The sequence below is a fragment of the Heterocephalus glaber genome, unplaced genomic scaffold (genome assembly GCF_053883595.1).
Source record: "Heterocephalus glaber isolate CG9 unplaced genomic scaffold, H.glaber_assembly_v1.0 deba00001662, whole genome shotgun sequence".
In the NCBI taxonomy this organism is placed as follows: domain Eukaryota; kingdom Metazoa; phylum Chordata; class Mammalia; order Rodentia; family Bathyergidae; genus Heterocephalus; species Heterocephalus glaber.
Genome location: NW_028258403.1, coordinates 4,325,421 through 4,348,980, shown reverse-complemented (window position 1 = coordinate 4,348,980; position 23,560 = coordinate 4,325,421). Strand labels below are relative to the sequence as shown.

The 23,560-nt window shown below is 42.8% G+C and overlaps 1 protein-coding gene across 8 annotated transcripts in view; it reads left to right on the top strand.

Annotated features, from left to right (window-relative positions):
* Positions 1-23,560, top strand: part of Acin1 (apoptotic chromatin condensation inducer 1) — a 39,377-nt gene that overhangs the window by 8,964 nt on the left and 6,853 nt on the right. For 6 of the 8 annotated variants that reach the window (XM_087197167.1, XM_087197166.1, XM_004864181.3 and 3 more), the window contains 5 exons: positions 6,467-6,555; positions 8,247-9,482; positions 10,191-10,409; positions 11,395-11,510; positions 20,733-20,874. In XM_087197167.1, the coding sequence (XP_087053293.1) occupies positions 6,467-6,555; positions 8,247-9,482; positions 10,191-10,409; positions 11,395-11,510; positions 20,733-20,874 (1,802 nt within the window). Of the gene's footprint in view, positions 1-6,466; positions 6,556-8,246; positions 9,483-10,190; positions 10,410-11,394; positions 11,511-18,832; positions 18,995-19,236; positions 19,299-20,732; positions 20,875-23,560 lie in introns of those variants that run through there. The other 2 variants (XM_087197168.1, XM_087197169.1) reach the window with 2 other exon arrangements.

The following is a 23,560-nucleotide window of genomic DNA, read 5'->3' as shown; positions in this document are numbered from 1 at the left end:
TTATCCTGGGGAATTGGTACATGTATGTAATAATACATCTTAATTCTTTTTACTTCCCCTTCCCCACTCTTCCCTTCCCCTTTCTCAGTTTTAAATGTAATTTGTTTATTTACCTTTTGTTTTTGTTTTTGAGACAGTGTCTCACTTGGTAGTCCAGGCTGACCTCAAACTCAAGGTGATCCTCCTGCCTCAGCCTCCCAAGTACTGGGATTATAGGCATGTAGCCCCATGCCTGGTTTAAATGTAATTTGAAATGAAAATCAGAAGTGGTTATTGAAATACAGTTTCAAAAGCAAAGATTTAGAGTGAGAGTAACCCATCTTTTCAGTGCTTTATGTCATCAGCAAGACTGCCTGTAGCTATAACTGATAGAGGAAAATATATACCTAGAGGTAAAAGGAAAGAGAGATGGAAGATAAATTAGAAAACATGAATGTGGTAAATTATAGAGTACAGATAACAATTGCCTGAAGTACTCTTCAGTATATTTTATGCCATAAACTTTCCTACTTCTGATCTTGCTTGGATTGTGAATGTCTTTAAAGATGCAGCACAACATTTGATCCCATTGCTAATTAGGGTAGAAGTTTGGAGATCTAATGATGCGTGCATTTTTTGGTGTTTACCCAGAAACTATATTGAAGGTGTAGTAATGTCTCTGCCATGGGCTAGTAGCAGCTCACTTGTTTGGATGTTTTGAGGGTTTGTGGGCATGGTGAAGGGAGGCTGAGGCAGGAGGGTCACCTCAAGTTCAAGGTCAGCCTGAGCTACATAGTGAGTTGAAGGCCAGCCTGAACCACATAGTGAGACCCTGTCTCAAAAAAAAAAAAATTTGTCTCTCTTGTTTTATGTGCTATAGGCAGAATCCCAAATAGGAAAGTATTTCCTAGGAAAAAATGTCAGAATCCCTGACATTCCCTCTTGACTTAATCACTCTCTGAACTACCCTCTTCATTGCTTTATGTCATCAGCAAGGCTCTGCCTGTAGCTGTAACTGATAGAGGAAAAAATACCAGGGTTAAAAGGAAAGAGAGAAGTAGAAGATAAAATTACAAAACATGAAAGTAGTAAGTTGTAAAGCACATCTAACAATTGGCCTCACACATGGTAGGCAAGCATTCTACCACTGAGCTATATCCCCAGCCCTTTTCAGTTTTTTGAGACAAGCTTCCTCAGACTTGCAGTCCTCCTGCCTCAGCCTGCTGAATATGACACCTACCCCCTGTAGTTGGAAGTTGTCTGGATTCCCTGACTGCATGTACAAAAATCCTATTTCCCTTAGTTTCCTTGTTCAAAAAGGTCAATTTACGAAATACAAAAAGATTTTTTTTCTGATACCAGGGACCAAACTCAGGACCTTGGGCTTGCGAGGCAGGCATGGTGCCACTGAGCTAAATCCTCGGCCCCCGAAAAGATTTTTAAATATGTATTCAGAATATTCATTTTTGTTTTCCACAACAAAAGTACTATATAGCCTCAGGTAGTCTTAGCCAGCTTTTCTCTAACAGAACTTGCAGCCTCCCTTTCTTTTACTCATAAATCTGGACGCTGACATTCCAGAGAAGTGCAAGGCATATTAACTTAGAGCGCTAACCCGAGCCATATCCAAGTTTGGCATCACTGCCAGCTCTGTTAATTCCTGCTTCTTATTTGTACCTAAGGAAGCGCTCTAGTCACAGGTTTTGCTATGACCTCTAGTTGCTTTACTTGGCACCTACAAATCTTCTCCAGGGATTTGTTTTCTAGGATAAAGAAGCTATTTTCCTAAATAGCCTTTATGCATTCTTCACTCCAATATATCCTGTACTGTCTAGCAGCCACCTTTTCCTTTTTTCTGAATGCTTCCAACTTTGGACTTTTGGGAATCTGGCAATTTTCAAATTTTATCTGTATCTTCCTAAAATACAATTCTTAGCCCCTTAGTAATATTGGCTCCACCCTTAGCGAAAGTGCTGTTTCTACATGTGTTAATAACATTAGGCTTCTCTCATGTGTTCATAATAAAAAATATCACCTAGCTTAGAAACTTGTTCAAATTATATTAGCTCCTTCCAAGGAGATAGAAAGAGATGCCTCATCTCCTTTATATTTTGTATTACTAGTTTTTTGTTTCATATTTGAAGGATCCCCTTTAGTTTTCACTTTTTTTCGCAAAATAGTGATGACCAAAACTTTCTAAACAACTCTACCTGTTTTTCCAAATCACTTTGATGACTTATTAAGTGCATCCAAAGGAGTTGTCATCCAGTATCCTATCATTAGTTTTACAGTATCAAAAATAATATCACAGGGCCAGGGATTTAGCTCAGTGGTTCCAGTGCCTGCCTCACAAGCACAAGGTCCTGAGTTCGGTCCCCGGTACCAAAAAATAATAATAATATCACAATTCAGTAGAATAGCATACTCTTCACAATATGTGGCTAATAAGACTGTTAAATTTGTACATAAGTGGGCTGGGGATTTAGCTTAGTGGTTTCGCCACCTGCTGCGCAAGCGCAAGGACCTGAGTTGGATCCCTGGTACCAAAAAAAAAAATTGTACGTATGTAAATATTTATTTATTTCGGTTTTTTGAGACGATGTCCTGCTATGTAGTTCACACTGGTCTTGAATGCACTTTGTGGCCCAGGCTGGCCTCAGACTCGATCTTCCTGCCTCAGCCTACCGAGTACTGTGATTGTAGGCGTGCTCCACCGTACCTGGCTGTATGTACGTAATTTTAAAATTCCAGCTCTAGCCAGGTGCAGTGATGCAAACCTGTAAATCCCAACTACTTGGGAGGCTAAAACAGAAGGATACCACATTCAAGTCTAGTGTGGGCAGCACAGGGAGACCTTGACTCAAAATAAAAAAGGTTTGGGATATAGCTTATTGGTAGAGCACTTACCTAAGTTGCATGAGGCCCTGGGTTCAATCTCCAGTACCACAAAAAAAGAAATAAATAAAATTATTTCTCTCAAACGTTCATTTGACCTTAACTCATTTGTCTTTGATCAACCTTGTAATACCTTTTTTTTTTTCATTTTTTGTTAAACAACAGTAAATTCGCTTTGCTTTACTTGCAAAGGAGCTTTGCTTGATCTTTATGGAAAATAGTGTTTCTTTTGGTTTTATTCGTTTTATATAGTTTAACCTATTCTAGGTCACTGAATTATGAAATTATTATAGCCACTGTACTAGTGTCTTACAGATTTCTTCAGATGTTGGCTGAAGAGTCTGGACTATCACTATATGTCATAATCATAGATCCGGTACATAACAACCATAATCCAAGTCTTTATTCACTTACCCAGATATGAAATATTAATCAAGTGATCATGGAATAAAGTTTACAAAATATTTTTTTTGTTTTTGTGGCTACAGGTTGAACCCTGGTAGCACTCGGTGACATTCCCATCCCTTTTTATACTTTTCTTTTGAGACAGGCTCTCTCAGGGCTGGTCTTCAATTTAGGATCCTACTGCCTCACCCTCCCAAGTAGTTGGTGTTACTGGTGTGCACATCACACCCAGCTCATTTTGGTTTTTTATCTATTACAGAAACAAAAGCCTAGTTTATTTTACTGGAAGATACACATAAGAGAAGATCTGGGATTAGACCTTACACTATCTGCTTTATTTATACTAATTTAAGTAGTATTAATGTAGAACATGGTTTTTGTGGTTTTTTTGTTACTGGGGATCGAACTCAGGACCTTGTGTTTGGAAGGCAGGAGGTGGAACCACTGAGCTAAATCCCTGGCCCTAGAACATGGTTTTATAGATTGTTTAAACCTTTTTGCTGTATTAAAATTGAACCCAGGGGCCTGGGGATTTAGCTCAGTGGTTCTGCGGCCTGCCTCACAAGTGCAAGGACCTGAGTTCGATCCCTGGTACCAAAAAAAAAATTGAACCTGGAGTCACTGCCTGCCTTGGAAGCACAAGGACCTGAGTTCAGTCCCCAGTACAAAAAAAAAAAAAATTGACCCTGAACTAGCCAATTAAGTATCTGAAACATAATTATCCTTTTTATTGATTTGTTGTGGGGGTTTTTCTCCTTTGAGACAGAGTCTTGCCATATAGTTTAGGCTGGTAGGCTGATCTTGAATTCTCTTTATGTATCCCACACTGGCCTTAAACTTGCAGTGATCTTTCTGCCTTAGTTTCCTAAGTGCTAGAGTTACAGGTGTACCTGGCTGCTGTATTATTTTGTGGTGCTGGAATTGAACCCAGGGCTTCATGAATGCTAGGCAAGTCCTCTACCATTGAGCTACATTCTCAGTACCTGTGCTGTTTTCTAAACTGTTTTTCATCAGTCTTTGCATTTCTGCTCTACATTTGTGTGCAGGGGCACGCGCGCGCGTGTGTGTGTGTGTGTGTGTGTGTGTGTGTGTGTGTGTGTGGTGTGTGTGTGTTTGCTGGACATTGAACCCAGAGTCTCATACATGTATACTAAGCATGTGCTTTATCATTGAACTATGCTCCCAGCCCTTCTATACAATCTTTTAATGTTGGTAGGAAATTTAGAAATATCCAATTCAACCCCTCCTTTTTCTAAGACTTTTAATAAGACTCAAATTACTGAAATGATTTACCTTCCTTTGTGGAATGTTAGTGAAACTTTTTTTCATTTTTACATGGAATTATTATTAGGGATGACCTAGATTGGTGGTTTTCAAGCTTTTTTTTTTTTCTTTTTTAAACTTTGAATTAAAAGGGTTTTTTTGAGGGGTTTTTTTCATTTTTTAAAATTGGGCATACAGATTAATGGGTTTCATTCTGGAGATTTGTATGTACATAACATACTTTTGTTTGTTTTGTTTTTTTAAGACAGGGTCTTGCTTTGTAGTTCAGGCTGGCCCTGAACTCACTATATAGCCCAGGCTAGCCTTGAACTAGCGGAGATCCTCTTGCCTCTGACTCCCAAGTGCTGGGATTACAGGCGTGTGACACCACAACCGGCCAGCCCTTGTACATAACATACTTTTGATCAGTTTCATCCCCCATCACCCTCCTTGTCCTGCTTTCTCTCAGGCTTTTTTTTAAGCAAAATATTTATTGGTACATTTTAGATATGCATAATGATAACATTCATCATAGGGAATTTATACCTGTATATGCATGATATGTCTTGGAGAAGGAGAAGCAGGATATATCAGGCTTCTTTAACAGCAGGTTCTTTTCCTGAAAGAAAAAAAAAAATCTTGGGCTATTATGTATAAAACATAGGTAGGTAGGACCCAGTTCTGGAGCCCTGTCCAGTTAGCTGGAAGTCTATTTTCTTTTCTTTTTTTGACAGAGTGTTGCTTTGTAGTTCAGGCTGGCCTTCAATTTGCAGCAGTCCTCCTGCCTCAGCCTTCCAAGTGCTGGGGTAGGGCCGGGGATTTAGCTTAGTGGTTCCGGCGGCTGCCTGACAAGCACAAGGTCCTGAGTTCAATCCCTGGTACCAAAAAACCAAAACAAACAAAACAAGTGCTGGGGTTACAGGCATGTGCCACCACACCTGGCCTCTTGGAGTCATTTTTGAGAACTTTAGGGCCCTGAAAACCATTCATCCAAGTATTTACTTCTTGAGTGTATTGTACAAATTGACCATTATATTTAATCATAATATTTTGGTCAAATCTAGCAGAAGTAGCCAAGTGTAGTGACGCACATCTATAATGTCAGCATTCAGGATAACTGTGAGTTTAAGACCAGACTGAACTACATACCAAGACCTTGTCTCAAAAAAAAAAAAAAAAAAAAAAACAACTAGCAGAAATAGCAGTAGGCTTTTCAAAAGAATGGACACACACACTGGGTTTGGTGGTGCATGCCTGTCATCCCAGCACTCAGGAGGCTGAGCCGGGAGGATTGCCATCAGTTTGAGCCCAGCCTGAACTACTTAATGAGTTTAAGGCCATTTTGAACTACACAGCGAGACCATCTGTTTTTTTTAAAAAAGGAAAGAGTGCCAGGGATTTAGCTCAGTGGTTCTACCACCTGCCTTGCAAGCACAAGGTCCCCGGTACAAAAGAGAAAAAGAAAGAGTGGGCCAGGGATTTAGCTTAGTGGTTTCGACGCCTGCTGCTCAAGTGCAAGGACCCGAGTTCAATCCCCGGTACCAAAAAAAAAAAAAGAAAGAAAAGGGACACAAGACAGAGTAGTGAAGTCTTAAGCTTAGATTCAGAATAACAAAGCACTTTATAGGAAGAAGTGCATTTTAAGTATTTATATACCTCTGCTAGACAAAGTAAAGCTTCTAGAATTTATTTTACTTTCATTTAAGTTATCTATAATACATGAATTGGGCTTTGAGGTGTTGAAAATACTCTAGACGTGCACAGCAGCAATTATAGTAATACTTCACTGCTTTATATCGTCTTTCTTGAGTTTAGAAGCCAGAGGTTGATAATGGTATGTACTAAGTATGTATGCTATGAATGGTTGGATTTCAGAAAGTTATGAATAAATACTTGTATCATAAATCTGACTATTCTTTCATAGGAAAAGGGTCCTCTGTTTCTGAAGAAAAAGGTGAATCTGATGATGAAAAACCAAGGAAAGGAGAAAGACGATCATCCAGGGTCAGACAGGTAACTCTGATACTTCCTAAACCCTTCAGTCACCTCTTTTAGTAATGTTTTAGCTATTTCCTCCTTTCTTTTCCTCTTCAAATTGTTTTAGAGTTAGAATCTCCAGATTTTTATATGTAGTCATTTTCTTTCTTCTGTTTGTCTTTGTTTTCTTTTTTTTGGTTAAGGGTGGCTGGGATTATACAAGGGCTTCATCCATAGTGGATAAGCACAGTATACTGAGCTATATCCCTACTCCCTTTTTATTTTATTTTGAGACAGAGTTTCACTAAGTTGCCCAAGGTGGACTCAAACTTAGGATTCTCCTGCCTTGGGTTCCCAAGTATCTGAGATTACAGGCATATACCACAGCACCTGGCTTAATGTTATTTTGTTTGCTTGGGGAGGTTGTTTTGTTTTGTTTGACCTGCTCTAGCCTTTTTTTTTTTGAGACAGGATCTCATTATGTAGTTCAGACTGGCCTTGAACTCATCAGGTATCCCAAGCTGGCCTCAAACTCACAATGATACTCCTGCCTCAGCCTTCCAAGTGCTGAGATTACAAGTGTGTGCCACCACACCCAGCTAGCCTTCATATTTCTAAGCAAATATCTAGTTTCTTAAAAGATTCAAATGGGATAATAAAACTTGTAGTCAAAGTAGTCATTTTTAATGAAAAAAATTTAAATGGGAACATTAACAGACTTGTCTATATTTGGGGAGAGGGCTCTGTGCAGTGGGAGGTCATGTATATTTTTAAACCACATCATTAAACAAGGTGGCATAATTATTCAATTAAAACCTTAAAGCTATATAAAACAATGTTAAGTGAACAGAATACAAAAGAGTACCAATAGTACAGTTAGGACTATCCAAGCTGGATGTAGTGGCTCATGCCTGTAATCCCAGCTATTAAACTGAGACAGGAAGATTGCAAGTTCAAGGCCAACTTGGGCAATTCAGCAAGACCCTGTCTCAAAAAAGGATTGGGGTGTAGCTCAGTGGTAGAGTATCTGCCTGGCATGTATGAAGCCCCAAATTTTCAATCCCTAGTACCACAGAAGAAAAAAGAAAAAAAGAAAGGCTGCAAAGAAATGAGAGAAAAAAAGAATGAAAGGAAATACATCAAAATGATATAAATTGAAGGCCAGCCTGAACTACATAGTGAGACCCCCCCCTTGCAAAACCCCAAAAAGCAATAGCTTAGTGGTATAAGTAATAGTTTAGTCCCCCTGCCCCCACTTTCTACATATTCTGTTATTATTTTAAAACCTTGAAGCAATGAAATGAACCAGTACCCCAGTTGTAGTGATAAACTCCTGTGATCCTAGCCCTGAGGGAGGCTGAGGCAGGAGGATCACGACTTCCAATCTTTCCTGGGCAACTTAACATAGACCCTATCTTTAAAAAAATAAAAAGGGATGAGGATGTAGCTGAATGGTAGGGCACTCCTTGGTTTGATCTCTAGTCCTGCACGAAATAAAAACTAACCAGAAGTACCTTAATTATTGTGTTCCTTTTGGTTCACTCTATTTTGATTCCTCTGAGGAGCCCATATTAGTCAGGATTATTTACTATCACACCTGTCTCTGTGTTGCTAATAGTGTATGTCATTGAATTTCTCCTTCCTAAGGTTATCTTGTGATACAATTTCTTTTCCTCTGTTGGTTGTGAGCAAATATATTTGGAGCCCTTGGATATCTTTCATTTCAGGCAAGAGCAGCTAAGCTCTCTGAGTACAGCCAAGCTGCTGAAGAAGAAGAGGATCAAGAAACACCTTCCAGAAATCTGAGAGTTAGAGCAGATAGAAATTTGAAAACAGAGGAGGAAGAGGAAGAAGAAGAGGAAGAGGAGGAAGAAGAGGAAGAAGATGAGGGACAAAAATCTGGGGAGGCCCCAATTCTAAGGCAGTTTGAAGAAGGGGAAGAGATGTCCAGAGCAAAACCAGAGGAGGTGATGGATGAGAGACCCAAAACCATAAGATCCCAGGACCAAGAGAGGTTAGAGAGAGGAGGGCGAGTCACAAGATCCCAGGAGGAGGCCAGAAGAGGTCAACTGGCCAGACAGCAGCAAGAGAAAGATATACAGACAGTTTCTCCCCTTGAGGAGGAAGAAAGAGAAATAAAATCTTCACAAGGCTTAGTGAAAAAATCACAGTCCCCTTCCCCTCCTCGACTGACTGAAGATCTAGGAAAGGCTTCTCTTGTGCTACAACCAGAGCAAGCTGCCAGTGAAGAGGAGACTCCCCCACCATTGCTTACCAAGGAAGCATCTTCTCCACCACCTCATACACAGCTACAGAGTGAGGAAGAAATAGAGCCCATGGAAGGCCCTGCTCCTCCTGTCCTCATTCAGTTATCTCCTCCTAGTGCTGATGCTGAGACCAGGGAGCACACTCTGCAGGTGGTAGGAGGCCTGTCTCCTTTGTCAAGTCCTACAGACACCAAAGCAGAATCTCCAGCAGAGAAAGTGTCAGAGGAGAGTGTCCTGCCCCTAGTTCAGAAAAGCACATTGGCTGAATACTCAACCCCAAAAGGTCATGAAGCTGAGTCACAAAAATCTGCTCAACCATTCTCTCTAAAAATGGAAGAACTAACACCAGCCAAAGAGATCACTGATGAATCTCTGAAACAGCAGTGTTTGGAACAGACAGAAGGCCAAAGGGCTTCTCATTCTCTTTTCCCAAGCCACAAATTAAAACAGTCAGCTGACTCATCCTCAAGCCGGTCCTCTTCGTCTTCATCCTCCAGTTCTAGATCCAGATCTCACTCTCCTGACAGTTCAGGCTCTCGGTCTTACTCACCTCCAAGGTCCAAGCAGAGAGAGGTATCCCAGGCACGTGTTCACGCCAACCCTCATGCTAGACCCAAGACAGGCTCCAGGTCAACATCAGAGTCCAGGTCACGTTCCCGATCCCGTTCCCGTTCTGCATCTAACAGTAGCAGGAAAGTGAGTATAAGACAGTCTTGCATGGGTTGATGTTCTGTCTGTACTCCAGTGCTTTTTCAAACAGTAATAAGAAGGCCAGGGATTTAGCTCAGTGGTTTTGCCGCCTGCTATGCAAGCGCAAGAACCCGAGTTCGATCCCCAGTACCAAAAAAAAAAAAAAAGAATGTAAACATCAAACAGGAATAGGAAAATATTCATTTAGTCCCCAGTTCATTGATTATTTTCATTTCATTTCAGAATTTAATTTTCAGTTTATTGTTCTCTAACAGAGGTCCTTTTTTTTTTTGGTACCAGGGGTCGAACTCAGGACCTTGTGCTTGCAAGGCAGGCACTGGAACCACTGAGCTAAATCCCTGGCCCCTAACAGAGGTCCTTTTTATTTGAGTCCCTTTGATTCCAGAGAATGTTAAATCCATTTTACTCATCTCTTCTGTAAGACATAAACTTCTTGAGGATATAGACATGCCTTTATGTGTGTATCCCAGTACCTAGCACCCATTTGGAACTTAGTAAATTTGTTGAATAAGCAGTCAGAAAGATTAAGTCAAACAAAAATAAACAGAAAGATCCAGAGTGTGAATTGGGTCAACAGAGTTGGAAAACTCAATGATCTACTGAGTATGTACCACCCATCCATATAAATGTATATCCAGTATATGCCATATAGAGTAATTTTCCTTACTAATGTGTTTCATTCCATTTCTTCAGTCTCTGAGCCCTGGAGTCTCCAGGGACAGCAGCACAAGCTACACTGAAACCAAAGATCCCATTTCTGGTCAAGAGGTTGCAGGTCCACCATTGGCACAGCTACAGATCCTTGAGCCACAGGAGAGGACACCAGCCTCCTCATCCTCTATCCAAGAGAGGCATCTGAACCAGCCTGAGCCAGCTGAAAAGCATGTGACCCAGAGGGTACAGCCTGAGCGGGTAGGCTACTGTGGCCCCTCCCTGGAGGGAGTGGAGGACAAGGCATGATTTTCCCTTTTGTCTTACCTTTAAAATAAAAGAGGGCCAGGGATTTAGCTCAGTGGTTCTGCCACTTGCCTTGCAAGTGCAAGGTCCTGAGTTTGATCCCTGGTACAAGAAAAAAAAAAAATTTAATTAAATAAATAAATAAATGAAACTTTTGGGCCAGGGATTTAGCTCAGTGGTTTCACCACCTGCTGCACAAGCACAAGGACCCGAATTCGATCCCCAGAACCAAAAAATAAAAGTCAGGGGCCAGGGATTTAGCTCAGTGATTCCACCGCCTGCCTCAAAAGCACAAGGGCCTGAGTTTGATCCCCAGTACCAAAAAGTAAAAAACAATAAAAGTCTGTCTGGACAAGGCTCAAAAGAAACGCAGAATATTGGGATACCTGGTAGTCCTACTTAACTCATTTCCAACTCGCTGGTTTATGAAAGTTTTTCATGAGTACATGCAGCAAGGTTCTCATCTCTAAGCCTCTTAGGCTCAATTCTTCATAACTCTTTTCCTTTTATTTGCCCAAAAGGAAGCCTTTCCTCGGTTGTCTCAAAAAAGAATTCTAGCCAGATGTGGTACTGCATGCCTGTAATCCTAACACTTGGGAGGCTGAGGCAGGTGGAACACAATAGGCTTGAGTCCAGCCTAGACTACACAGTGAGATCCTGTCTTTTTAAAATAAAAGAAGTCTAGGGGTTAGGGATCTAGCTCAGTGGTACACCATGTGCTTAGCATACATAAGGCCCTGAGTAGGAATAGAAATTCTTAAATATTTACCTTTAAGCTGTAGTCCATTCCACATTGTAAAATGAAATAAGGAAGATGCAGAGGGCTCTGTGTAGAGCTGGCACTATGTATGTCCTGCTCTGCCTTTTTCCAGCTCCAGGTTAAAAAGGAACCAAGCAGATTTAAATCCTTTGTTATCTTTTGTTTGCTCTGTTCTGACAGGGGAGCCCAAAGAAGTGTGAAGCTGAAGAGGCAGAGCCACCAGCTGCCACACAGCCTCAAACCTCAGAGATTCAGACTTCTCATCTACCAGAGTCAGAAAGGATTCGTCACGTTGTGTAAGTGATAAGTCTTGACTGGTATATATAATAAGGAACTCGGTGTGAGACAGGTCTTTGCTCCCTAAGGTTGTTTGACTAAGCAGTCCTAGTTTTCTTTTTTCTTTTAAAACATGAAGGCAGGGCCAGGGATTTAGTTCAGTGGTGCCGTCACCTGCCTCCCAAGCGCAGGGTCCTGAGTTCAATCCCTAGTACTGAAAAGAAAAAAATTTTTTTTGGAAAAAAAAACATGAAGGCAGAGATTTATCTGGATAAAGGCTACACTTCATTTACTGTGGTAGAAGCTGCCACCAAACTATTTTTTTGGTGTTGGCGATTAAACCTAGAGCCTTCATACTAAGCTATATCCCCAGCCTTTTTTATTTTTTGAGACAATCTCACTGAGTTTCCCAGGCTGGACCCAAACTTGCTGTCTTCCTGCCTCAACCTCCCAGAGTGTTTGTGACTGGCTAAGTAAGAACTTTTAAGGAGGTCTGAAAAGTGGTGGTGAGGGTATAAGAAATATATCTGTGATCACCACCCTCAACACCTTTAAGTAGAGGCTTCTGCTTCCCTTATCAAGACTGTATAAGGGATGCAGAGAATCCTAATTCAGTCATTAACTCACGTTTACCAGCTGCATCTGAGCCCAGAAATAGTTCAATAAATGATATTGAGGGGGTCCAGGGATTTAGCTCAGTGGTTCTGTACAAGGTCCTGAGTCTGATCCCTGGTACCAAAAAAATATATATATATAAATAAATGATATTGAGGGTCTGTAATGAGTAACACCAAGGGTATGGTGTTAGTTTGTTCATTTTTCCTGGTTGCTATCTATCATTTTATTAAACACAGTCTATGCTCTTTCATCATATAGTGGAGCAAAATATGAAGTTTCTGTCAGGAACTTTATTCCTGGGTCCCTTAGACCTTTTGACTGATCTTAATTCAAGTGAGTTTTTAAATCCTTAAGTCCTAAAGAAATACTCTTTTATCAGGTAAAGTTTATAATTCAGTAGGTACTATATGTCATTCATTATTCTTAACTTGGTATTAAAAGTTAAGCCATTGAACCAAAACTCCTGGCTTCAAAGTCTCCTGGAAAATGGAAATTTAAATCATTAAGGGAATAAGATTGCGTAGCTTTTAGACATCTGGAATTCTGAACTGCTTTGGAATTGGTTTCAAGTTGTTCCATACTTGTTTTAATATCATTTTAGCACTACTACCAATATTCTTTTCCCCTATGTATAATACTCTGATAGTTTACACTCTTCTGAGAGCTTCAGACTCTCTTTTAACTCTTGAGTTTTGGAGGGTGGTGGGCAGTTGACATGACTGTTTTCCTTCTGACATTAATGATAGTGTGTTACTCTTCCAGACATAGCCTTTGCTTTGGGATGGACCCTTGCTATAGTCTGTTGTCATTTCTTGTCTCTGCTGCCATCTCATGGCCATTATATTTTCCATTTGGAAGCTGAAAGTTTACTCTACTTTTGAAAAGGTTTTGCTTTTCCCTTTTGAGATGGGTATATTCTTTGGAAAAGTTTTTTTTCTAGGACCATAAAATGAAAACTGAGTGGATTCTGGAAGGTATTCAGAATTCTCAGCTACATCATCAATGAGAAAATGGAGTAACATTTTCCCATCCTTATAACTCAGGCATAATCACTACCCTCTCCTGATTCTGTGAAACACAAAGTGCATATTGATGACATGCTGCTTATTGGGCCTAAGGAACTGGTTCCTATGCAGTTTGAGAAACAGTTTTCTGGAAAGTTCTTTGCTATCGTTAAAATTCTGTGAGTGTAAGATCCTAGCAACAAAAAAGTATTTTATGTTGTTTGAATCACCTGTATTTCTGGACTTTCACATTCAAGTTCAGGGCAAGTGAAGCTTACAGTCATATGCAGAGTTTTTCTCCCCAGGGATTGGTGACCTTGATCTTCATTTTAGGACTGAGATTAATCTAGACACATGGATTCCAACAAGGTACCATAATAGCCAAGTTGCACCCTGGGCACATACTGAGATTGGTCACTGTTGCCTAGCTAAGCTTCAAAGCATCCTATAGTTTAGAAATGGAACCTACACTCAGGAAAATCTCATACACATACTTCTTACCTGCTTTCCTTCTTCCCTGCCAGATAGTTTGTTCAGCTGCCTAAGAAGAAGACATGTACAGCCAGGTGTGGTGGTGCATACCTGTAACCTCAGCACTCAGGAGGCTGGGGCAGGAGGATCACTGTGAATTTGAGGCCGGCCTGGGATACATAGTGAGTTTGGGCCAGCCTGACCTACATAGCAAGGTCCTGTCTCAAAAAAAAGACAGGGCCCGGGGATTTAGCTCAGTGGTTCCGGTGCTTGCCAAGCAAGCGCAAGGTCCCGAGTTCTATCCTCACTAGCAAAAAAAAAAAAAAGACAGACATGCCCAAAGGCTTAAGCCCATAGGTGGTTCTAGCATTAGATTTGGTAAATGAATGTTTGAGAAGTTTTCCTATGTTTCAACTGATTTGCAAGACTCCTGGTCTTTTACCCCTCCAGAATGCTAGGGTTCACAGCCTGGCAGACCTCTAGATCTCTAGCCAATTTTAAAAGTAAGATCAACTGCATTAAAGGAGAAGATCATTTGTAGCTGAACCTTGGTTTTCCTGTGTGTCTCCACAAAAAGTCTCATGACTTAAAAACAGCAGTAATATGCTTTACAAAAGTTAGACTACCTCAAGGACCTCTCACCACTTGGAAGAGATTGCCTAACTTTTTTACTGTATTTGGTTAAACCTGTTCTGATTCGGATTGTACCTGAGGAATTCTAAATTTATGAGGTAAGGTATCTTTTTGTTTGCTTGGAGCAGAGATTTGTGAGCCCTTATTTATTTCAACCGAGCTCACTTCCAAAATCTAGTCCTCAGCCTACTATGGTTGTCACAAAAATGTCCTCATACACCAGAAAATAAATAATATTCTCTTTTTACATTAAAAAACAGTAGGGAGGGCCAGGGATTTAGCTTAGTGGTACCAAGCCTGCCTTCCAAGCAAAAGATCCTGAGTTCATCCTCGGTACCAAAAAAAAGCACAAAACAAAGCATTAAGGAGTTCTTTTGTTTGTTTGGGTACCAGGGATTGAACTCGGGACCTTGTGCTTTCAAGGTAGGCGCTGGAACCACTGAGCTAAATCCCCAGCCCTGTTTGTTTTGTTTTTTAAAGGAGGCAGGTGTGAGCAGCTCTATCATTTGGCAGTAGTTAATTCAAACTTCAATTTTTTGGCCTGGAGTGATGGCACACACCTATAATCTCAGCACTTGGGAGGCTGAGACAGGAGGATCATTGCAAGTTCAAGGCCAGCCTGGCCTACATCACAAGACCCTGTCTCAAAAAAACCTGAGTTTTTTGAAGTACAGCCTTCTGTGTAGGTGAACCAAGTAGGCAGTAGTAACTCCAAGCTCTTGGTTCTCTGCTTATTTGTTCTTGTAGTAGGAAGGAAGTGTTTCCAGTATAACAGTGCAATTGATACTCCCCAGGAGACCTACACTGCCAGTATCCCAAATGTTGCATTATTTTTTTTTGGTACTGGGGATCGAACTCGGGACCTTGCACTTGCAAGGCAGGTGGCGGCGTTGCATTATTTTTTTAAAAAGCATAATTCAAGCAGAGCATGCTAGCACAGAGCTGTAATCTCAGATGTTTGGAAGACTGACAAGAGGATCACAAGTTCAAGGCCAGCCTGGACAATTTAGTGAGACTATCTCAGAATTTTAAAAAATAAACAAAGGGCTGGGTATGTAGCTCACCACTCTCTAATTCAGTTGTCAGTATCACTCACATGTGCACATGCAAGCATAATTATCATCAGTAGAGTTTGTTCACTGAAAAATTTGTATCAAAGGTTATAACATCTAAAATTATACTGTCCCCTGGGCCGGGGATTTAGCTCAGTGGTTCTGGCACCTGCCTCACAAGTGCAAGGATCTGAGTTTGATCCCTGGTACCAATAAAAATAAAAATAAAATTATATTGTCCCTGATTATCTTGGAACTAGTAAGCTCCTGAGGATATATTAAAATTTTTACATCACGGGCTGGGGATTTAGCTCAGTGGTTTCGCCGCCTGCTGTGCAAGCACAAGGACCCAAGTTTGATCCCCGGTACCAAAAAAAAAAAATTTTTACATCAGGTCCTCTTTCATGAATTTTCTATAACTAAAATTGAAATATATGTGGCTATAGGAATTTTTTTTGCCTTAATTTCTTTAAATCTCATTTACATATGAACAGAAATACAATATTATTACCTTCCAAGTAGTTCCATTCTTTTCTTCTGGGCTACAAATGCTTTGTGTGTTGTTTAATTATGAATAACTGGCGCAAGCGCAAGGACCCAAGTTCGATCCCCAGTACCAAAAAAAAGAATAACTGTCTTCCTCTGCCATTCCTAGTATAATTTCATATTTGTCAATGATTTCGGAACATTTGTGCAAGAATTTAAGGGAGGGGAAAGAGACACCTTTATCTAAAAAGGATGGGAGGGCTGGGGATTTAGCTCAGTGATTCCACCACCTGCCTCTCACAAGCCCTGCCCCTCACAAGCATGCAAGGTCCTGAGTTTGATCCCCAGTACCATAAATAAATAAATAAGTAAATAAATAAAATAAAGGATGGAACAATTTCAAGGATTCCTTCCTATTTTGAAAAAAAAAAAGGGCTGGGGATTTAGCTCAGTGGTTCCATCGCTTGCCTTGTAAGTGCAAGGACCCGAGTTTGATTCCTGGTACCAGAAAAAAAAAGTCTTGGGATCTCACAAAATTGATCATAAGGAAATAAAAGGCATAATCCTCCTGTATTTTAAGGCCAGTAGTAAAATTCATATTCTTAAAAATAGGAGACATTTCCAGTAACAAAATTCTTCTAAGTAAACTTCTGGAGAGGCATTTGAGCAGCCAGAAATACTTTAGGACCATGGAGGGACAGGGAACATTTATTTGAGGATGTCTTTTTTTTTTGGTGCCGGAGATTGAACTTGGATCCTTGCACTTGCGAGGCAGGTGACGGAACCACTGGGATAAATCCCTGGCCCAATTTGAGGATGTCTGAAGGTAATGATTTATGAGGGGTAATACTCTTCTGTGGAACTTTTACCCAAGAAATATCAAGAAAAGTTTAGGTCACCAAGCATTTGTAAGTATCCACTTAGTACTCCCCCCAACACCCTAATCCAGAAATATTTACGGGGAAAAAAAATATTTACAGAGCCTTTCTTTGTGCACTAGGGGCCAAGGGAGGTAGTGCTTACCCTTACGGTACTCTGCAGGGCGGAGGTGGGAGACAAAGTAGTCATTATACAGAGTGATAAGGGTACTGCCAGAAATCTTTCATGCCAGTTACTGAATCATTTGGCATCAGAGAAAGAGCAGTCTGCTCTTTGAGTCAGAAACTTCAGAAGTGGCATCAGATGACACAGTGGACTATTAAGTGTATACACGTTTTATGCATATCCTTACCTTGACTGGGGATGTCATTCAAATCAGTTACCAGCTAACACTCTGTTGCACTTTTCCAGGAAATAGGTATTGATTGACGTTACACATTAAGAAATAGATGTTTGGCCCAGGGATTTAGCTCAGTGGTGCCGTCGCCTTCCTCACAAGCGCAAGGTCCTGAGTTCAATCTCCAGTACAAAAAAACCAAAAAGAAATAGATGCTCAGAGAGGATCAGGAACCTGACCATTATCACACAGCTTGTAAGAGGCTTCGACCAGGACCAAGATGGGACCTAGCTTTTTTTTTTTTTTTTTTTTTTTTTTTGAGGGTTTCAACTATGAAGTTCAGGCAGACTTTGAACTCACTGTGCAGCCCAGGCTGGCCTCAAACTCGAAGAGATCCTTCTGCCTCAGCCTCCCAAGTGCTGGGATTACAGGCATGCACCACCACACTCAGCTCTCACTCTCATATTCTGAGCAGAAGGGACACTATGTGAAGGGGAATTTTAAGTAATATATAATGTGACCACTTTAACATGCAGTTGGCGTGGTAAGTACAGAATTTTCAGCAGCAGGGAGAACATTTCATTTCTGGATAGGGCTGGGGATTTATTTAGCTCAGTGGTTCCACTGCCTGCCTCATAAGCGCAAGGTCCCTAGTTCAATCCCTGGTACAAAAAAAAAAAAGTATCATTTCTGGATGAAAGATCTGGTATTAAAAATACCAAGGGGTTAGGGATATGGCTTAGTGGTAGAGCACTTGCCCAGCATCCACAAGGCCCTGGGTTCCATCCTCAGCATCAGCTTTTGGTTAAATTCTCAGAAGCTTGTCCTAGAGTTAAGCTTCCGCAGTTAGGATACAAAAGGAGCACTTTTGCCATCAACAGAGAAGCATTTCGAGTATTTACTGGGTGCTGTCTTGAACCCTTAGAGTGTGTTTCACACATAACGTGGGGAATATTTGATTAATATTGTTTACTGAGTTCTCAGTCACTGTCTACCCAGCTCATCTCTCCCTCCTCTCCCCCAAGTAGCAGAGCTCTCTGACTTTGGTGTCTAGTCTACTTGAGAGGCCTCACCTTGGAGCTCTTCCTCCAGGAAGTGGCCCTCAAGCTTCAGCGATGCTAGGTATCCTTCCCTATTTATCCTTACCCTTTCTGGCTCTGAGGGACTCTGGGGCAAAGTGGCCATTAAAGACGCAAAAACAAAGTCTCTTCAGAGTCCCACCCTTCTTTGAACTCATCATTTGGAGAGGATTTTCCCAGTCTATCCACTTCCTCCACTCTCGCTTAGAAACAGACTGGTTGAAGTGGTCGGCCATCGCCAGGGGTACGCAGCCAGTTACTCTAGTGATTAGATAGTGACTGTTCTCATCCCTCCCGCCCCTCCTTGAGCATATGTCTGGCTCATCTGGTTTCAAGTGTCCATGCCTTGCTTCCTGTGTGGAGGGTGGTGGGCACCTAAAAAATTGCTCATTCTCCTCCGTTCTGGGGGAAGGATGGAGGCTTTGATTATCTTTATAATCATTTTTCAACCTTGGCTTTATCTTTTGCGAATTATTTTTTACTCCCAGCTCTGCTGTTTCTTTTCTTTTTATTCTCTGGAGTCTTCCAGTCAAACAGCTGTAACTTTGTGTCTCCACCCGGCCCCCGCCCTTGTCCCTGGGGAAGAGTGGAGGGAGCACCCGTAGGGCCCTGAGGAGCTAGGCCTCAGTAGCTGTTGTAATCTGAGAAAAGAAGGAAAAGGCCAGGCCTCTTGAGCCACCGTCTGCTTGTTCCCTGTGGCCTGCCAGAGGATAAGAACCTTGCTCACTCAGCTCCCTCCCTCTTTTCTTTCCCCTCCCCTGCTGCAGCAGGGCCCTCCCCCATCCGCACACACGGGCTGCTGGGTAAGTGGCAAGATGGCTCCCCTGCATGTCTCCGGCTGATCGCTGCCGCTCCGCCAGTACAATAGAGCCAGCCACTACCAGCAGCCTGGCCCTCTTCCTTCTCCTTCTCCAGAGATCAATCCAGCCGAACTCGGGGTTTGCCGTGAGGACTTAACGCTTATCTCTTAAAAGCCAGACCTATTTTAGCCTCCCCGCACCACCACCACCTCCCCTTCCATTTACCATTTTTTTGGATCCCCAGTTGCTGCATCTCGATTTTCTCTCTCTGGATCGGGTGGCTGGGGAGGAGGTGGTGGGATATTGGGACAAGAAAGGTGGTTTTCTTTGTTTTTGTTTTTGTTTTTAGGTTTTTTTGTTTGGTTTTTGTTATTTCTTCCATTCCAGAAAGGGATAAACAGCACTTCCAGGGGGAGAAAAAAAATCATGTTATCAGAAAGCAAAGAAGGGTGAGAGATTCACATTTCCATGTATCCCTTTTCCCCACCTCTAACTTACCTTATCTTCTCTTCCTCATGGCTTTCATTCTGGCTTTCGTTTTGGTTTGTTTTCAATCATTCTGCTTTCCCCCTTTGTCCTTCCTGCCCGATTTCTAATTGGCCCTACTTCCCCTCTCTGTGTGGGAAATCGGCTTTTTTAAAAAAAAACCCTTTTTTCTATACTTAAGCAGTTGAATCACATGTTTCTGTGGGGGCTTGATAGCTGGGGGCACAGCTTCGACTTTCCCCTCCCCCCTAACCCGTTCATCCCTCCCTGATTGCCCTAGGGAGGCTGTTCTGACCTCTGAGTGTCAGGCAGCCTGTTGGGAATGCTGAATTTTCTGGTGGTGGTTAGCTAGTGACCTAGGGAGGCTAGAGTTCCCCTTTCTGGAAAGTTGGGCCTTTGATCATCTTGATTTTTTTGCCTAGTATTTGGGTACAAGGGAGATTAGAGATTAGAAGTTGAGAGATGAAGAGAGCAAAGGGAATATAGGAAGATGGTTAATCTGAAGTGAATCTCGGGTTATTTGCTTGAAGTAGGTGGTAACTTGTGTGGTTAAGAGCTGAGGGGGTTCAGTGTTTGTGTTGGGGGGTTGTCTGGTGTGGAGGAGAGTGTGTTCTGACTGGAAGGCCTGCTGTCTTTATCTCTTGAAAGTTGGAATGAGGGAGTGGGAGAAACTAGGTGAAAGTCAAATCTAAGAACAATTCCTACACCTCTGAGCAGGTAAAAGTGGCCAGGTTCTTCTCTGAGTTTTCATACTCTCTTAGACAGCTTAGTTTTTCCTTTGGATGAGAGAAGGTCCTTGTTGAGGCTTGAACTTCCTGCAACCCCCAACCTAGGCATTTTGTCTGTGCCTGTTATCTCCAGATCCTGTGGGTCAGCAGGCCTTTACTTACTAAGCAGTTGATTAAACACAAAGTTAGAATCATTTGCCATAGAGCTATGGCCATTCTTATCTTTTTAAGGAATCACACTTCCCTCCCTTAGTTTCTCATATACCGAGTAAAGGTGCCTGTAGCCTTGGGGTAGGGAGGCACAGGGTTGTGGGTGAGTCACAGTCACTTTTGAGGGACTTCTTTCAGAGGAGGGTGTTTCTCCTTTCACATAAGAATGCTCTGCTGAGTTATGACCTAGGAACAGTTGGAATCCTAGCCCCACACCAGGGTTATCCCATCTGAGGAGTGGGTGATTGTGATTACTATCATTCATGCTTTTCCCCTAAGGAAAATGGCTTCCCACTTTGCCTGAGGCAGCAAAGTTTCTAGTCTGATCTGAAAAGCAGACATTCCAGTTGCATCCGAGTGATAAGGCATAGATTTCATGACCCAAAAGCTAATGTCTCGCTCTCTCTCCCCCTTGGTTCTTTCCTGCCCTTCCCTCTCAACCTTTCCCAATACTGTCAGTGAGGAGAAGGAGGAAGTGACCATGGACACAAGTGAAAGCAGACCTGAAAATGAGGTTCCGGAACCTCCTATGCCTAATGCCGACCAAGTCAGCAATGATGACCGCCCAGAGGGCAGTGCTGAAGATGAGGAGAAGAAAGAGGTAAATATCCAAGCCACCTGTTAGGATGGGTGGGCAGAAGTGGACTTAGGGGAAGGAGTAGACCATTCTGGTGATCCCTCTTACACAGTGGGATAACTAAAAAGGGGATGAGCCAGGACCTTGAATCAGGATGGGGCCAAGGGAGAATTCGCTGGTTTAGCAAGGGAGACCCTTGTGATGGAGACAGGCTCATTGATTCTCCTTTCCCGGTGTTGCAAGAGGGCAGTCCAGACTCCTTGAAATTTGTTACTAACTAGAAAGTCCATTAATGGCCCCATTTCCTTGAAATTTGTTACTAACTAGAAAGTCCATTAATGGCCCCATTTCCAAGTCCCAGGCTCATTATCTTCCCAAGCTTCCTTCCATAATAACTTGAGCTTTCCCTCCTTTTTAAAAACCTAATGAAACTCAGCGCCATCTAGTGGGCTGTGGTGGTTCTCACCAGACCAGCCATGCTGAGGAATTTGTTCCTCAGCTGCCCCCCAGTGGTTTCATTACAAAGATGTAGCACCTTAGAAGCCTGCACTTGGAGTGATCCAGAAAGCCCCTTCTCCATATCTGTGACCCCTCTATCCTCCTTTTTTGGTGAATGTACTATGTTGCATCCTGTACCTGATTCAGGGGCCTCCCCCCATCAGAGCCAGCGAAATCTTCTTGGCTCTTAATAGAATTAGCTGGGCTTGGGAGTAGGATAACAGGGTGGGAGGGACTGTTGTGTGTGTAGCTGTTCTCTGGTGTGTGTTGTGGGGGTGGGGACCGGTGAAAGTGATTTGATGTGCAGAATATTATTTATTACAAGGTCCTTCTTCCCCGTAAAACTTTGTCCAAGTACCTCATGTACGGTAATCCGCCCGTAAAATATAACCCTGCCCAACTGGCCAATCGCTGATGCCGCCTCTTCCTCTGGACCCACTCGCTGCTACTGAGCTGCCCAATCAGAGCCAAGTCTGCTATCCAGGTGTCTTGGCCAGAGGGGGGCATGTTTATGGGCTCCTGTGATGGGCCCCCTTTTGCCTCCCTGTCTTGCTTACATCAGGGGGCCAAGAAGAGCACTGTTGTGGAGAGACTTATTGAGAAAACAAAAAGCATATGGAAAGGGGTGGACTTGCATCATCTCCCTACTTGGGACACCCCAAGAAGAGCTTGTGCCAGTGCTGGGGTGCCTGCCCATGTGCCCTGGCCCTATCAAAGACAGTGGGTTGCCTTGTTTGCTGCAGACTGTTGGGATCCTCATCTGGGGCACCAAGACAACCTAAAGAGTCAATGTTTGTGATCACAGTGCCATGCTGTGAAACACTGAGTGGGGCCCTCGGCTTAAGCTGTGACGACTAGGAACCCTGCAGAGGAGTCTAGGGTCTGTGCCCCAGGGATTTAATGCTGATGACAGCCCGGCCCGAGTATCACCACTTGCTCATCAGATGGACTTTTCCTTTGGTCCCTGTTGCCCATGGTGAAGGGCAGCATGTTGGTTGCTCCAATTTCTCCTCCATCTCTGGAGGCAGGGGCTCACTGATCCACCTGACTGGAACCACTGTCTCAGCTGGCGTCCCTGAGAAGTTGCTACCCATGACTCAAAAGAAAAGTATCCTGACCTTGCTGCTGAGTGTGTGCCAGGTTCTGGGGGCTCACCTGCTATCCCCAGGCCACCTTCATCAGAGGCTTCATGATCCCACTCGTGAGAGGACCCCCTCCCCAGTTACAGGCAGAAGAGAAAGGGACTCTGGAGTCATCACCTGGATTCCAAGTGTTGGGTGGTGGTGTTGCTGCAGCTTGCCACTGGTGGACATAGGGTTCTGCCTGCCTCTCATAAAAGCAAAGGACCCTTCCTGCTGCTCACAGCCGTCTCATCAGGGACTGCAAGATGATGACCCTACAAGGGCCAGGACTGATGTTTCTGTCCCCTTTCCCCCCTCTACCCCTTGCTGAGCCTGGTCACCACCGGTGAACTGTCTTGACATCATGGAGACTGGGCAGCGTCCCCCCACACGTTACCCTCCCGCCCCCCCTGCGCCCCTGGGAGGACTCTGGCAGTGCCGTGCTGACTACCACGCCGTGCGCCCACCTTTTTTGCCAACCCAACCCCCCACCAATTGCACAGCGCCTAGCAGGGAGGGCTCATTCTGATTGGACCGGCGGTTGACTAGATACAGTACACAGTGAGGTGCGATTGGCTGAACTGAAGATCCCAGGTGTGAGATGGTACCTGGAACATTTGTCATATTCCTAGTTTATTTTCTTCTTTATTTCCTTCTCCTTTTTTTTAATCTTTTATTTTAACTTTTTTCTTTATTTTTCTGATTTCTTTGTTGGATTTATTTATTTATTTGGTTCATGTTTTTCCTGTTTTAATTAAGACCTTTTTTTTCTCACTAACCCATCAAGAGTGGCCCAGCTAGGGTTCAGGCTGGCCCTTAACAGAGACCAAGGAGACTTGGTTAGACGACAGAAATGGGGCTGGGGGTGGGTGGGGGAAATGGGATTTCATCAAGAGGATTTTGCCCTACCCTTTAGGAGGGTGGTAGGGTGGTCTTAGTTTTTCCAGAAATAAGCATCTAATTCTCACAGTGCTCCATTCCCCTTTTCTCTCTCTTTCTCTGTCCATAGTCTTTGTCCCATTGAGTGTTCAGGGGAGAAAGTTGCCCAAGGCTTTCCTCTGGTCCTTGGCTCCCTAAGGCTGGAGCCCTGA